Source organism: Sinocyclocheilus grahami, unplaced genomic scaffold (genome assembly GCF_001515645.1).
Source record: "Sinocyclocheilus grahami isolate Dianchi unplaced genomic scaffold, SAMN03320097.WGS_v1.1 scaffold142.1, whole genome shotgun sequence".
Classification (NCBI taxonomy): domain Eukaryota; kingdom Metazoa; phylum Chordata; class Actinopteri; order Cypriniformes; family Cyprinidae; genus Sinocyclocheilus; species Sinocyclocheilus grahami.
In genome coordinates this window covers 1,183,117-1,200,216 of record NW_015505321.1, presented here as the reverse complement: position 1 = coordinate 1,200,216, position 17,100 = coordinate 1,183,117, and the positions used below count along the sequence as shown (strand labels likewise).

The following is a 17,100-nucleotide window of genomic DNA, read 5'->3' as shown; positions in this document are numbered from 1 at the left end:
TTTAACATAAACATTAAAAAAAAAAAAAAAGTTTCGCATATTAAATTAAATGCCTGAATCAAAATGATTACGTCAACAAAATAAATTTTTTAAAGTGTCAAAACTGCGCATTTTCACTCAGATTATGTTACACTCTAAAAAATGCTGGGTTAAATATAACCCAGCGCTGGGTTAAAAAGGGACGAACCCAGCTATTGGGTTGTTTTGACCCAGCAGTTGGGTTGTTTTCAAAACAACCCAATAGCTGGGTTCGTCCCTTTTTAACCCAGCGCTGGGTTATATTTAACCCAGCATTTTTTAGATTGTATGATAGCCTACTTATGGAAGCAATATTTTTCAGTGTACTTTAGAAAAGGAGTTCTTTTGTGTTTTTTCAATTGTCCAGTGGAAGTATCTGATGTGTGTTGTTGTCTGATATCAGGTTCAGACTGCGTCCATCAGAGTGTGTGTGAAGGATGTCACAGACCGATCTCTGATCGCTTCCTCCTGCGAGTGAACGACAGCTCGTGGCACGAGGAGTGTCTGCAGTGCTCGGTGTGTCAGCAGCTTCTCACCATGAGCTGCTACTCCAGAGACCACAAACTCTACTGCAAACACGACTACCAACAGTAAGAGCGGATTCATTCATGCATCTCTTCGGTTACGCGTGATTGCAGCTGCATGCGCGGAGCTTCAGTTTGCGCTTTTCATAATCAAAAACTTTTGAAGTGAGGGCGAGTGTGTTTATTTAAAGGGAATATTTATTTATACATTTTTGTTTTACTTTTCCCCCCACAAGGAGTTTATGGATAGGCTGCCTATAATTTTATTGATATTATAATTTTTAGTGTTTTAGCAAATAACGATAACGCAATAAGAACAAGAACGCTTTTATTATTAGGCCTATTATTATTGTTGTTGGCTTTTTGCACGTATTGAAAAAAACAAACACTGCATTAAAATATAGGCCTAGATTCATTATTTGTGATTAAGATTAAGATTTAGCCTACGATGTAATGCTAAATAAATAATATAATAATGAATAGCTAAATCTAGTTCTTACTGCCGTTTTCGTGTGTGTCAGTAGTAGGCTAGCCTATGCATAAATCAGTGTTCAGAGTCGGTCATGATGCTCGCCTGCTTTTCATGCTTGTCAACAGATTCTTTTGACTTTTTGTCCAAATCCTCTTCTTCACCCTCATCGCGACATTATCGCGTTATTAGACAGCGTCTGGCGTCTCATTCGACACTACAGCGAGCAGTCTTTCACAAAGACCCCTTAAGCAAGTAGAATATTTCTCTATGTGTGTTACATTCTGGAATTCCTCTATTTTGGGCATGTCAACCACGCCGACTTTATAATTCAAGAATAATGATTTAAAAATGCCCAAAATGCCATTTTTCCTTATAGATTTGCAGGTAATGTACAGCTATTAAATCCAGAGTTTATCTAGCTTTTTTCACGTATTTATTATCACAGGTGACTAATCGATATCATAACGTTTTACTAACGTTCCTATCTAAAAAAAAAAAAAAAAGTGATTAAACGTTCAATAGTCCCGTTTTTAAAACGTTTTAAAACGTTTTTTATTTGTTATGCGAAGGTGAAGGGAACATGCCATTGTATCATTTTGCAATCATCATTAGAATGTTACTTTTAAATGTTCTCGGAACATTCTGAAACAAGTGGTAACATTTGAACAATGCTAGACAAATGTCCAACTAAACGTTTCAGAAAGAAAAAAAAACATTCCATGAGCATGCTAATTATACTAATGTGTTGAGAACCTTATTAAAGACCAGATACATTTGAACTAATGTTCTGTCAACGATAATGGAAGAACATAGTTAGATAAACAGACAGATAGGCTAGACACTGAGATAATTGTAGCACAATTGTTGATTTATATTTATTTGTCTCTTACACAATTTTATACCAATGCAAAATTAAACTTCACAAAGCAGTCAACAAACTACATATCCGTCCTCAAACTGTATGAAGTGGCTTTAACAGTGTGTTATTTGTCTCTTTTAAAGTAATATTTATAAAGCAGCCTTGAGGTACTCAGTGCTCTTAATTCACACCCAGCCTGCTTTTTATGACTCTCATTTAAGAGAGATTAACAAGCACCACAGACAGCCACAAAACACACTCTCTCACTCACACACACACACACACACACACACACACCTCCACGCTTAACTCGCTCTAATTAACAGACGCGCATGTACTGAGTCCAACAGTAAAGCTCTGCACTGTCACTTATGGAGATGTGTCTAGATGAAATAACTTATCCAGCATGCTGATACAAGTCTGCAGTTTTTATGATATAGTGTTTATGTTTCTGTGTTAGCTTTCTGAAAGAGAAAACGTAGATATAATGTTCAGAATGAAGTATGGTTGTCAGATGTTATACAGGAACATGCTCATACTGTGAGAACTAGAGGTGTTTTGTGTGTGTTTTACAGTCCACAGTACTGCAGATGCACATATTGCTGTTGTTCGAGGGGACAGACAGTGATGTAATGGTTTTCAAATGGAAACATCCTCTGAATATCGTTCTACACCATGCTTGGTATGAGGAGAACGTTTGTAGTTGTGTGTTTGACCTGCGGTGTGTTATTAGGAAAGAAAGGAGATTTTCTGCCATTCATGATTCAATTTGTTTACTACTAAGTGAATGTCAGATATTCATCTTATCAAGCATCTTAAGGTAATAGATGGAACGTGTGTGGTGTTTTGTGTTGATTTCACACTCAGCTCATGACATGATATGGCACGCTGAAACTTAATATAGTTTAAAAGCATATTCTGTCCCATAATAGCCAAGAGCACAGCGATTATGCATATGAATCTAGTCAGTGTTGTTAATTTGACAGGAGTTTCTTTTTAGCAGTTTAGCATGAAAATGCAGTTTATTTAATTTTTTTGTTTGTGAACTTGTTGCATGTTGCCGTAAATAATTTTATGGGGATTGTGATATTCTGCATGTTATACTGCATACATATAAAAATATTGGGGGGAAAAAGAAAACACATTTTTTTTAAACGTATTTATCCCATGGCTAAATCTAAAATACCTTTACCCGAAAAAAAGGTTTGTTTGTTTATTTGTTTTATATAATATAATGTGTATGACATATTCATATAATCTCATATATAAGATTTTGATGGTAATAGTATGCCTTTTTCGCTATTTATTATAATTTCTATTTCTATTTTATTATAATTTCTATTGATTTGTTTGTGATTTTGTTGCATGTTGCTGTAAAACAGTTTATTGTTGGGTATTGTAGAATATTTTGCACACACAATTTAGTTTTTACTAGAAATGCTCTAAAGAACAAGTTTTCCATTAACTCTGACATGACAGAAACCCAATCCCAAAGGGGCTGTAAACAGAGCTATAGGCCCCTGTATGTGAGAGAAAAAACATTTGCCACTTTACAACCGCTGGTGGACCCTTAGGAAACGTATACATACACACACACAAGGTCTCTTTCAAATCCCTTTAATGGCTTTTTTGTGGCTTTGGTTTCTCTGCTCAATTTGTTAACCAATTCTAGACCGTCAATGGTTTTGGTCAGGTCTAGCTGAAGTTTTCTGTTTTAAGATACTTAAAGAGCAGGAATTCCTCAACTCTCCTCTTTCTATGTTTAGATTCTGATGCTCAGAGAAATATCTCAGTTTACAGAAACAACAAACACGCTTATTAGCCCTTCAGAAATGATGTGGGAATTAGACGTTCGCTTCTCTAGCCTGTTCCATCATTGGGCCCTAAAGTATTTGTTCAGAATTTAAAATCACTGCATTTACAAAATATCAAACACATGTAGTCCCTTTTCTACACCATTTTTACTCATTTACTTTTAATTGGCTGCTGTGGCAATAATGTTTAGTGGGTGGATGCATGAAGTTGAACTTGTTGATATTTTGCTTTTTAATGCAATAACATTCATATATATTAAAGCACACTTTATACAGCATGTATGTGTCCATATACTTTTTAGGGGACCAGATTACTGTGTTTAAAACGTTACATAATCTGTAGACATATTTTGAGTGATCCCTTTTATTTTGTGTTGACAAGCAGATTCCTGTTCTGCATGCACTAACAAAGCTTGACAAACATTTACATGTCAGCTTTCCAATGAAAAGCTCATTTAAATACAGGAGAAAAGACAGTGCCTTGTTGTACAACATAAACATTTACTCTTGGCGTCATTGGCATAATTCAGAAGATGCAAAAATAATTTAGTAATTCATTTAATTTAGTAAAAAATAATAAGTCTCGCAGATATATACAGTATTTTAATATTATCCATATTAGATTATGCAAAGAGTTTTATTGATTTATTGAAAACAGATATGACTTGAAGCAGGGTAATTGATAGATCAATCTAAATGTAATAATGTCATGTTTAGGATTGTGCTTGTCTCCCACTTGTACCTTATTCTTTTTATTTCAAGTTGTTTTAGTGGAACAGTGCGTTTGGTGAGAGTGTGCACTGAAGCATGAGCAAGAAACAATTTGCTGGGCAAATAAAAACCCGAACATTTAGTCTGATCAGATAAACTGAAATATGCTGGCAGAATTTATTAAGAGACAATAACTAAACGAAGCGTGATTTTGCAATATCCTATAAATGTGGTAACGGATGTGTGTGAGGCTGTGAGCGCAGGCAGGAGCTGAGTGTGTGTGTGTTCTCATCGCGTGTGTGTGTGATCGTTCACTCTGCACACTGTGACCTCCTTTGAGAGAGTGTGTGAAATACACTCAAATACACATACCCTCTGCTTCTTTCTTTCTTTCTTTCTTTCTTTCTTTCTTTCTTTCTGTTAGGCTGACGGTCAGGTGTAGTTTATTGTGTACATATAAAGATTGAAAAAAAATTCTTAAATTATTTATTTACTTTATATCTATATCCCATGGCTATCTAAAATAATATATATACATGTGCGTGTGTATAATAATATATATATGTGTGTGTATATATGTGTTTATATATTATATACTGCACACACACATATATATATATATATATATATATATATATATATATATATATATGGCCCTGTAGCATTTTGATTTACTTATTTTTCCATAAATAGGTGAGTTTGATCTGGTTGATGTTTGTGATCTGTCAGTAGTGCTAGTTGGAGACTGTTGTGTGTTTAAAACCGGATCAGAGAGTTTCATCAACTAAGCGACTTTTCAGTATTTAGATTTATTTACTGTTTCTCTTGCACTTGGATTATGTTTCCTTCTGGTGTTATTCTGAATGGTTATGTCTCTGTGTTGCTCCGTGTGTCTCTGTGGTTTCTGGGCTGGAATGTCTGCATCTGGTTGATGTTTGTGATCTGTCAGTAGTGCTAGTTGGAGACTGTTGTGTGTTTAAAACCGGATCAGAGAGTTTCATCAACTAAGCGACTTTTCAGTATTTAGATTTATTTTCTGTTTCTCTTGCACTTGGATTATGTTTCCTTCTGGTGTTATTCTGAATGGTTAGTCTCTGTGTTGCTCCGTGTGTCTCTGTGGTTTCTGGGCTGGAATGTCTGCCCAAACATCACCTCTCGCTGCTGCTGCTGTCACCCAGCTGTGAGGAGAGGTTGGCACTGCTCTGTCAAGTGTTTCCACCCAGGTGCTGTGTACCTGCTGGCCTGCTCTCACACCCTCCTCTCACATTCTAGCCATGCGCTCGGAGCATTTAAGGAGAAAGAGGCTCTCAGGAGCATGTGAGAGTCTGCAGACATGCAGAAACACACGCGTCTCAGCAGTGGCTCAGTGTGGCACGACTCACGACAGCACATTACCCATGATGACTTGCAGCGTTTGCAACCCACTTTTTTACCACTTCTATGAGATCTTGCACTTCTTTCTCCTGGGCAGCAATGAGATTAAACGGAGAACAAGGATGCATTTATTTGATCAAAAATACGGTAGTATTGTGAAATATTATTACAAGTTAAAATAATGTTTTTCTGTTTTTAAATACTTTGAAATATAATTTATTCCTGTGATCAAAGTATTTTGGTATTTCCAGCATCATTACTCCAGTCTTCAGTGTCACATGATCTTCAGAAATCATTCTAAGATGCTGATTTGCTGCTCAAGAAACATTTCTGATTGCTATCAGTGTTGAAAACAGTTGTGCTGCTTCATATCTTTTGGATCCTCTGATAGTTTTTTTTTTCAGGATTCAAAAGAACAGCATTTATTCAAAATAGAAATCTAGATATATTTTAATATACTTTAAAATATAATTTATTTCTGTGATGCAAAGCTGAATTTCCATCAGCTATTACTCCACTAGAAAGTGTCACAGGATCCTTAAAATAGAAACCATTATTTTATATTAATAATAACATTTTGCAAGATTACAGTTTTTATATATATATATATATATATATATATATATATATATATATATATATATATATATATTTAACTTGTTTAATCACATGAGATACTAAAATACTTCCTGATATATTTATATAGAATGAATTATATAATTATTTTCAATTCATATTTAGGTGGAATGCGAGTCTCTGATTCAAGATGACAAATAACTTATTTGTATTCTTTATATGGCTCTGTAACGTTGTGATTTCAGATCTTCTCTGACAGAGATTTCAGTATGAATTCAAACGTTCATCATCAAATTCTCCCCGGATCAGATCATCTGTGCTGCTATCCACATTCATCTGATATCTTTTTACGTCTCATTTGCATCTGTTTTTACTTCTCCAAAGAAGTTAAGGTGAACCATACGACAGAGTTGACATGTCTGAGGCCTCCAGTCTGCTGAGCTCTCCAAGAGCATCACATTTTTCCTGGTCGGCCCCTAAACTCCTTCTTCTGCCGAGCAGCACCCAGATTCCCTCAGTCTTTCTTGTGGTCTCTTCTTCCTATAATGGGATTAGCGGTGTGACCCCCGTGTTTCCGCCCCGGCTGTAGAGCTGAGCTCCACACTTTTATCACGGACTGTGACGCTGAGCTCCCCGTCGCTTTGTGCCCACCGGAAGCCTGTTCTCTAATCCACTTATTCGTGTGGAGAATGAGGGCAAAGAAAGAGGCGACCAAACAATATGGAATAGAAGAGGAGGGGCTCTGGAAAAGCCCCCCTGTGACTCTGTTCCTAAACCAAATAAGAGAACATGAGATTGATATTATGAGGCTTAAGACGCACACACATGTTTGTTTAAGCTGCCTTTTGTTTTTCAAGATTTGAGCACATAGGCATCATATTCCAGTTTAATTACAGAATGCATTGGATGAGCAAATCCTTTAATGTCACTTAAAACTTTAAATATTCTCATTTTAAAGCGTTTTGGAGGTTTCCATAAGGACTTGATTATAAAAAGTCTTTAACCATAGTTTGGTTGTAGTTTCAAAAAAAAAAAAACTTGCAATGTGAGTTCTAGATTAAAGCTATTGTCAGTTCATCTCTTTTTTTATCACATTGTATCACACGCTAGTGTTAAATCTGAGCATGCAAAGCAAACAACCATCAAGCAAACTTGGTTCTATCACCACAATGACCTTGCCTGAGTTCTGAACTGTATAATTAATTTGTTTACTACATAGTTTTATAATTGCCAATCGTATTACTCTGTGCTCACTTTGTGCTTGTATAATAAAATTATTTAAACTAAAATTTATTTATTTATAATTTCGTATCATTTTTATATAATATGTATAATTTTAAATATGTTATTATATATGATGTTTAATATAATATATAATTTTATATCATATTTGTTTATATAATAATATAATTTATATAATGTTATTAATACATTTTTTAAATAATATATATTTTTTGTGAGGATGCAGTCCCTTACATATTACATATTTTTAAATATATTATTATATAATTTTTTTAAATAATATTATTTCAATTTTTTTTACGTAATATTATATAATTTTTATATCATATTTATTTATTTATATTTTTCATGTAATATAATTTTACCTAAAACTTTCTTTATTTGTATTTATTTTTTATTAATTACTTTATTCTTTGTTGTGATGATGCAGTCCCTTACAAATTGTTTGTTCTAGCTACTTCCATACTGTGTATTGTTGCAATTACCGCATTTTACCATCTAAAAAAAGTACTATTGCTTTACGAAAGCCTCTGAAAAGAGTCTAAAACAAACACTGAGTGGTGCGCCCAAAAAAATCGCAATTTTTGTCCCATGCACCTGCTAAAAAAACCCAGTGCTTGTAATCTGGAGATGCTTTTCCACGTGAGTTTTTTTTTTAAGAATCATATTTAATCATTGGTACAGTTTAATCAGGCAGAACCTTGGTCGTAAGATGCAGCTTTGTGTTGTTGTGCTGTCCTTCTGTCCTGCGTAGCAAATCGATCTCGTAGCAGGTGGATTCCAGCATCCACGGGCCTCTATTTACTCAGCCAACTGCGGCTGGACGTCTGTTAAACAGATGGAGTGAGATGAAGCTCATTATCTGGAGCTCAGGTGCTCCACAGCTTCCCCCTGCATTGACCTCCAATGAGTCAGAACTAATGTGGGGCTGACAGGTGGTCTGCAAGAGACCGCCTCAAAACCACATTCCCTTACTCTTCTGAGTTTCCTCAACCATCCCGTCCCACAACAGACAAGGCTTTCATCATTACAGAACAATATCAGGCCTGCTTTTCAAAACGCTTGGGTGTTCATGCAGTATAATCGTCTGTTTCAGTGACGTGACTGTTCCTGTGTGTCTTTAGGAATTATCACAGATTCGACCAATCATTTATACACTACTGTTCAAACTATTTTTGTTTTGTTTTACAAAAACGACTTTTATTACAGCAAGGATATTTAACATTTATTTTTTTTAAATACAGTAAAGATACTGTATGTATAATGTTTCACAAGATTTCTGTTTCAAATAAATGCTGCTTTTTGAACTTTCTATTTATCAAATTAAAAATGTACCACTGTTTCCACAAAACTATGAAGCAGCACAACTGTTTTCGACATTGATAATAATCAGAAATGTTTCTTATGCATATTAGAATGATTTCTGAAGATCATGTGACACTGAAGACTGGAGTAATGATGCTGAAAATTCAGCTGCGCATCACAGGAATAAATTACATTTTGCAATATATTCAAATAGAAATCAGGTATTTTAAATTGAAATAATATTCACAATTTTTACTGTATTTATGATGAAATAAATGCAGCCATGGTGAGCATAAGAGACCGACCTTAAACTTTTGAATGGTAGTTTACACACTGTGTATACAGCAACAGAGTGAACCTAGTGCGAGACAGGCTGCCAAGACCAAGTAATATGAGACTGGTTTGAGATCAGTGGGTTTATCTGCTCTGTGATTCATCGCCATGCTCTACGACTGCTGTTGCACAAGTTTTGGGGGTAAATCTTGTTGATTTAGGGTCTTTTGGCAAACTCTTCTCCCTGTTCTCGATGACCTTACAACACCTCGCAGTGAGTTTGTGTGTGTGATGGGATTGCCTGGTACCGATGACCAGCTCAAAGTAGGGCATGTTTTCTTCCTCAGCAGCCCAGAAATAGCCTGTAACTTCCCTCTGCTAAATTTGAAGGTTGTGCGTCAAAACTGATACATGCAATCGAAAGTGACTTTTTTGAAACCAGCACAGTCCTGAGTAAACCTCTTTAACCATCGCTACAGGATGGTTTAAACGCATACACGGGATAATGGGACTTAACTAAATAGTTCATTGTGAAGATTACACATAATTTACAGGTTGAAGAAAAAAAAGAGGTTATTTGACTTCAAGGATCGATTGAATGCAGTACATTTGTTCTGTTTCCATATGTGTTTATTGCAAAAACGTCATGTTGTCTGGTTTGCTAAGATGCTAAGAGAAATTGGCTGCAATTGAACAACTTACTGCACTAATCAGAACTGAATTTAGAATTCATTTCCTGAATTTGAATTGATATGTAAAACAGGATGTAGAACTGCATTTCAAATTTGAATGCAAGCAAGAAGATTTGAAGAAATTCATGACTAATATTTAACTAAAAAAATCAAAGTTTGTCAAGATTTGTGAATGATAGATAGATAGATAGATAGATTTGTATAAAAAAAATTTGTTTCAAAATATTTAATTGACTTTTGTTAATCAGGGTGGAAGAACACCTAATTTCCCAGAATGCATCACCTGTGTTGAATTTCTTTGATTTGTAGTTCTGTAAATTTCTCTTCCTGTCATTCCACTTCAACTTTCTGTGACTAATTCAGTCTTATTTTAATATAATTTATATACTATGTATATACATATTTTGAATTAGCTTTTTTTTATATATTCGCATTTTGAATTTAGATAAAGCTCATTTTTTATAATTATTTTATTTATTTTAATTATTTCTACTTATTTTTTAATGATGTACTCTTGACATTTTTATTCATTTTTGTTTTTATTTCTATTTTGCTTCATTTGTTAATTTACGTTTTTTGTGTTAGTACTTTTAGTACTTCAACTTGAGTAAAAATGTTTCATCTATTATTTATATTGTATTTAATTTCAACTTTATTTTAGTTAATGAAAATTATTTGAATAATTCTAGTTTTAGTTAGAAATTACAACACTGGACCAATTCGATTCAAATTCACACTCATTAAACTTCAACTTATTTCAATTGGTTGCCAAGACATCATTTCTAATTTTCATTTAAGTTTTTTTTTTTTTTTTACTTTAAGTGTTTCATCTAATATTTATGTTTTATTTAAGTTAATTTAAATGAATGAAAGTGATTTTTAATAGTTTCCGTTTTAGTTAACAATAACAACACTGGACCAATTCAATTCAAATTAACGCTCATTAGATTCTAACCCATTTTGTGAAACCCGGTCAGCTCAACACACTTAGGACCCAAGTTGCAAGAAACTCCTTATTAGGAAAAGTGATGATACACGTAAAGAAACCTCTTAACTTAAGGGCTTTCCAGCTCATAAAGTCTTCTTTCCCTAAGGCTGTGGCACTTCTCTTCTCAAAGAAACCTGCTGGAGGCCACTGGCGGCCCCATGCCTCTCGAGCCGTGGTGCTTTAGCTGCTCGTCACCTCGCCCCGCTGGCAGAGGTCACCTGGGCTCTCCGCCGGCTGCGGGCCCTGCTTGGGTTTGTCTCTACTCGGTAGTGGGTCCAGGCTGGAGGTCTGCGAGAAGAAAGCACTGCAGACTCCCTCCCCAGGCCGCAGCCCGTAACCCGAGCCCCGTTCTAGCCTTCTGCTCCCAGCAGGGCTTCAGCATCGCACTTTGACGGAGGTGGATGGAGGTGCTTTGGGGGAGATGTGCGGAGACCTGCCACTGTGCGTGGCGCCTGTGTGATGCTCGGGGCTGATCTCGGGTCTGTGCGGCACATGGTTTGGGTCAGTTCCTTCTCTCTATCTTAAGCAGCAGCATCCACATCAAAGCATCTTGAGTTGGGTCATCACATGCAGCTTACGGTATGAAGACAGCTTTGTCATAGCGTGATCTCTTAGCTGTAAATCAAAGTTTGTCAAGATTTGTGAATGATAGATAGATAGATAGATAGATAGATAGATAGATAGATAGATAGATTTGTATAAAAAAAATTTGTTTCAAAATATTTAATTGACTTTTGTTAATCAGGGTGGAAGAACATCTAATTTCCCAGAATGGATCACCTGTGTTGAATTTCTTTGATTTGTAGTTCTGTAAATTTCTCTTCCTGTCATTCCACTTCAACTTTCTGTGACTAATTCAGTCTTATTTTAATATAATTTATATACTATGTATATACATATTTTGAATTAGCTTTTTTTTATATATTCGCATTTTGAATTTAGATAAAGCTCATTTTTTATAATTATTTTATTTATTTTAATTATTTCTACTTATTTTTTAATGATGTACTCTTGACATTTTTATTCATTTTTGTTTTTATTTCTATTTTGCTTCATTTGTTAATTTACGTTTTTTGTGTTAGTACTTTTAGTACTTCAACTTGAGTAAAAATGTTTCATCTATTATTTATATTGTATTTAATTTCAACTTTATTTTAGTTAATGAAAATTATTTGAATAATTCTAGTTTTAGTTAGAAATTACAACACTGGACCAATTCGATTCAAATTCACACTCATTAAACTTCAACTTATTTCAATTGGTTGCCAAGACATCATTTCTAATTTTCATTTAAGTTTTTTTTTTTTTTTTACTTTAAGTGTTTCATCTAATATTTATGTTTTATTTAAGTTAATTTAAATGAATGAAAGTGATTTTTAATAGTTTCCGTTTTAGTTAACAATAACAACACTGGACCAATTCAATTCAAATTAACGCTCATTAGATTCTAACCCATTTTGTGAAACCCGGTCAGCTCAACACACTTAGGACCCAAGTTGCAAGAAACTCCTTATTAGGAAAAGTGATGATACACGTAAAGAAACCTCTTAACTTAAGGGCTTTCCAGCTCATAAAGTCTTCTTTCCCTAAGGCTGTGGCACTTCTCTTCTCAAAGAAACCTGCTGGAGGCCACTGGCGGCCCCATGCCTCTCGAGCCGTGGTGCTTTAGCTGCTCGTCACCTCGCCCCGCTGGCAGAGGTCACCTGGGCTCTCCGCCGGCTGCGGGCCCTGCTTGGGTTTGTCTCTACTCGGTAGTGGGTCCAGGCTGGAGGTCTGCGAGAAGAAAGCACTGCAGACTCCCTCCCCAGGCCGCAGCCCGTAACCCGAGCCCCGTTCTAGCCTTCTGCTCCCAGCAGGGCTTCAGCATCGCACTTTGACGGAGGTGGATGGAGGTGCTTTGGGGGAGATGTGCGGAGACCTGCCACTGTGCGTGGCGCCTGTGTGATGCTCGGGGCTGATCTCGGGTCTGTGCGGCACATGGTTTGGGTCAGTTCCTTCTCTCTATCTTAAGCAGCAGCATCCACATCAAAGCATCTTGAGTTGGGTCATCACATGCAGCTTACGGTATGAAGACAGCTTTGTCATAGCGTGATCTCTTAGCTGTTTTAAAGCAGGACACTACAAGCAAAAACATGTTTTTTCATGCACTGGTCATTTTTGAGATTTTTGTGAGATTTAGTGGAAAGAAAACATCCAAAACAGAAATTTAAGTGATTACTTTATTACATTTCATCTATTTGCATCTCAAGATTTCAATTACAGTGCATATCTGTAAATTCTGTTTTCTCAGAAAAGGTTTTTCCTCCACTTCAGCTGCACTTACATACACCAAGCTTTTGTCCTATCTATACCAATCCACCTATCAGTTTTATTCCTATCTATATTCTGAAGGTTTTTACTGAGGTGTTTGTTTGTTCATTCACACCGATTTTTAAATTTTTATTTGTAAAAAAATTGTTAGAATGAATGAATGAATAAGGTTTTACTGAGGGGTTTGTTTGTTCATTCACACCGATTTTCACAGTTTTATTCGTAAAAACACTGTTAAAATGTTAGCATGAAATTCAGCACTTCAGTTTTAATGGTCAAAAAGAGAGATGTAAGATTTGAGTAAATGGCTAAACATTTATTATTTGACGACTGTCATAAGAATAAGATTAAGAATGAATGAGCGCATTGGGATTTTTTTTTATTTCAACTTTGTTATACTTTCAATTTTTAAGTAAATTCACAACAATTGTGGCTTTGACAAGTGTGTTTTTGTGGTTAGGACAGTCATTTAGCTGTTAAAAATATTATTTGCAAATAGATCAAATGCATTGCGTTAAATTAAATTATAGTTCTTTAACTATATTTTCTTTATTTGTGACCTTTATTCCTTAAGTTTTTGCTTTTTGACAAGAAACCAAGAAAAATTAAAAATAATTTTATCCTTCTGTTATTTACATATTCAAAGTTTGTCATTCCAAACTCAAATGCTATATTTCATTCAATTTCTCATGACCGTGTGTTTACATTTATCCAATTGCCACTATTGTCTTCCCATTTTTTCCCTCCAGACGTCTCAAATTTCTGTAACCTATGCTGATATACACTCAAAAGTCCCTCTAAACGAGACTGTCCTCATTATTACAAACCAGATAAGACCAGCAAACCATGTAAGGCTGGTTTTCTTAAGCATTCTTTCAGGCTTCAGTAACTATATCTACACATCAGCGATCATCCCATTGATTCACTGTACAACATCCATCCATTTTTTCGACTGAATAAACACCACAGCTTTGACAGTGCGGTTGAACTTTGCTCCCCAAGACGGATAATTCAATTTCCTTTTGTTATTGTTTTTATGCTGATACAGTATCCAGTTGCTTCCTTGTCTTGTGTCTCCCAAAAATATTTTCCTTTGACCTCGCTGTAGTTTATAGCCTCCGCCCCTCGCGGTGTCTGTCCCAGATTTATGCTATTGTTCTTACGTGCTTTCTTGTCATTATAATTCAATAATGTTCCAATCTCAAGCTCGGTGCACCTCAGTATTACTAGTATTCCTCACTTAGTGTGGTACTTTTGATTTGGTTTTGGATGGTTTTGTTAGTTTTTAGTTTTAATAAATGTATGTATACTCGGTCCAGCTTTATTTTAGTTTGATTCAGCTCCATTCATGTGTCAGATTTAGCCTTTGACCTATCTGGAATCTCTTGAAACTGATAAGAACTTGTTCTAGTCATATTTAAAAAAGAGAGAGAAAAAAACATCATAAATGAAGCAGGTGATTGTTATTTGTTTGTTTGTTTTAATTGTGGCATTATTTTTATGACAATTAAACATATTTTGTTTTCAGTCTTCAAAGCCTTCAGTTGTTTTGTTTTGAACTGTCTTTGAACTATTTTATTTGTTTATTTATTTTGTTTTTTATTGATTTTCATAATTACTGTAATACCAGATTTTTAATGCATCATAGTAAGAATAATGACTTGATAAACAACAATTAAAATGATTAAAGTCAGCATAAATTATGGGAAGTAAAGCTCATACTATGTATAAATTCTTTACAATTATTTTTTTTTTTATTATTATTCATTCTTTTTATTATATCACTTTGTATGCATTAGTCTTGCATTACATTAAGGAGAATTAAAAGGAAATGTATTTAATTGTGATGAAAATAATATCACAATGCAAAAAAAATTATTTGAATTGAAACTCTAAATTAGAGAAAATAAAAATAGATTTTTTTTACTTGAAGCAAAATATAATTCTTTCTTTCTTTCTTTTTCTTTGTTTGTTTGTTTGTTTCTTTCTTTCTTTCTATTTTGCATGTGAAATAAATCCTGAACATGTTCTTGACCGGTATTGTCAAGAGTCACTGTGTGTGTGTGTGTGTGTGTTTTGCTGGCAGCACTAGGATGAGAACGGTGACTGTGCCGCAGTGAGTTGGGTTATAGAGATGGAGTGTGACTGCATGATATTTTCTTACCATGCCACATACCAACCACAGTGTGTGAGACAGTGAGTGTGTGTGTCTGCTGACTCACAATTTCAGTCATGCTCACTCTCACTAAATTCAACACAACAGCAGTGAGGATATATTCCCTTGAAACTGGTTGTAGGAAGGTTTTGAAAAATGTTTGTTTGGGGGCATCTTTAGAGAGTTTCTCATGTTTTGCATTGTTTTATGCAATGAAATATTGCCAGTAATATTAATCAGATCCTTCTGTTTTTCACAATGGTAATGGGTTAAGGCTAGAAGGCATACAGCAAAAACTACTGGGCATGCGCACATCAACATAGCATAGTTTTTCTCACACTGTACAACAATAATGACTATTTTTGCATTATTGTAAGGGGTAGTTTTAGGGTTGGGGTAGGTGTAGACATTACTAAAACACAATCTAATAGGTAGAAAATTCAATTTATTGTTAGCTTCCGGTTTTTGCTGTATCCCTTCTAGCCACAACCATGGTAATGCCTTGATGCACAGTTTATATCATTTGCATATTTGTTGGCAGATACTTTTACTTTTTTATATGCATTTTTTTAATATATGAATATATAACATATATTTCAATGCATTATGGCTATGATTTCTTTTTTTATTTTTATTATATATATTTTTTATTTTTCATATTACATTATTTTTATGTTTGCATGGTGTTTTAGGCTTTTTTATATGATTGATTATATAACATAATTTTTTTTAATTCATAATGGCTATGGATATATAAAACCAAACAAATCCAAATAGTTTAGGACTGAGTGCATCTGATAGTTTCAGCATGAGTGAAATGCAAGTGCCCGTAAACATCCCCTGTCACGGGCCGTTCCTCGACAGACAGCTAAGCCTCCGCAGACTCCCCCCCCCCGATGGGACTTCCGTCCCGACGTCTAGAGCGGGGCAGAGCGGCACTTAAAGTGTCCGGGAGAAACAGCCGCTTAAGTGTTAGATTCATAACAGCTTTAAGGATCAAAGTCTCATCAGAGCGAGTGTGTGAAAGTCACACAAACAGCAGCCCGGCTGACATTACTGCACAGATTTATGGGGTATCTCTGGGTGGGAGAGCATGTCGTGGACAAAAATAACGTTTGTTGAATTAATTATTTTTTATCGCCAAAGCACCAAATAAGATCCAGACTCGAAACTGGGACAGAGAAAGAGAAATGTTAAGCAAAAAGACTTTTAGACATTTTTAGACGTCTACCATGTGTTTTTTAGACATTAAACATATATTTTTTGAAATACCTGTAAGTAAGCTGATAATATATATTTGACTATATCAGTGTGCCATTATATTATTGTACCATGGTGCAAAAAATTATTTTATCACATTATTTTATTGTATTCTTTGATATCTGAAGAGAAAGTAAACATATGACGGAAGTCTGACGACAGCGCGTCTTTACAGTCGGTCTGATGGTTTAAGTGTGTGTGAGGGGTGAGGGGTGAGGGGGGGGGGTGGGGACTGGTGTGTTGTTGTAGTTTCAAATGAACGCTTCGCTCCAGAGCGCTGAGATTTGACAAGGAAAATTTGTCACCTAGGGCTCATGGGAGACAAGACGCTTTATTTCCAAAAGATAATATTGTGGAAACACTATGTGTGTGTGTGTGTGTGTGTGTGTGTGTGTGTGTACTCTATGACACTGCAGTGGGGGTAATATCAGCTGGTGGGTTTGCAGTCAGAACCCAGGGGACTCAGATCTCTCAGTTATATCTTCAGGGAGGGTTGAACACACACACACACACACACACACACACAC

At 35.2% G+C, this 17,100-nt stretch overlaps 1 protein-coding gene across 1 annotated transcript in view; it reads left to right on the top strand.

Moving 5' to 3' along the window:
- Positions 1 to 17,100, top strand: part of lmx1ba (LIM homeobox transcription factor 1, beta a) — a 49,199-nt gene that overhangs the window by 1,143 nt on the left and 30,956 nt on the right. The window contains exon 2 of the mRNA XM_016280685.1: positions 422 to 608. Within this exon, the coding sequence (XP_016136171.1) occupies positions 422 to 608 (187 nt within the window). The remainder of the gene's footprint in view (positions 1 to 421; positions 609 to 17,100) is intronic.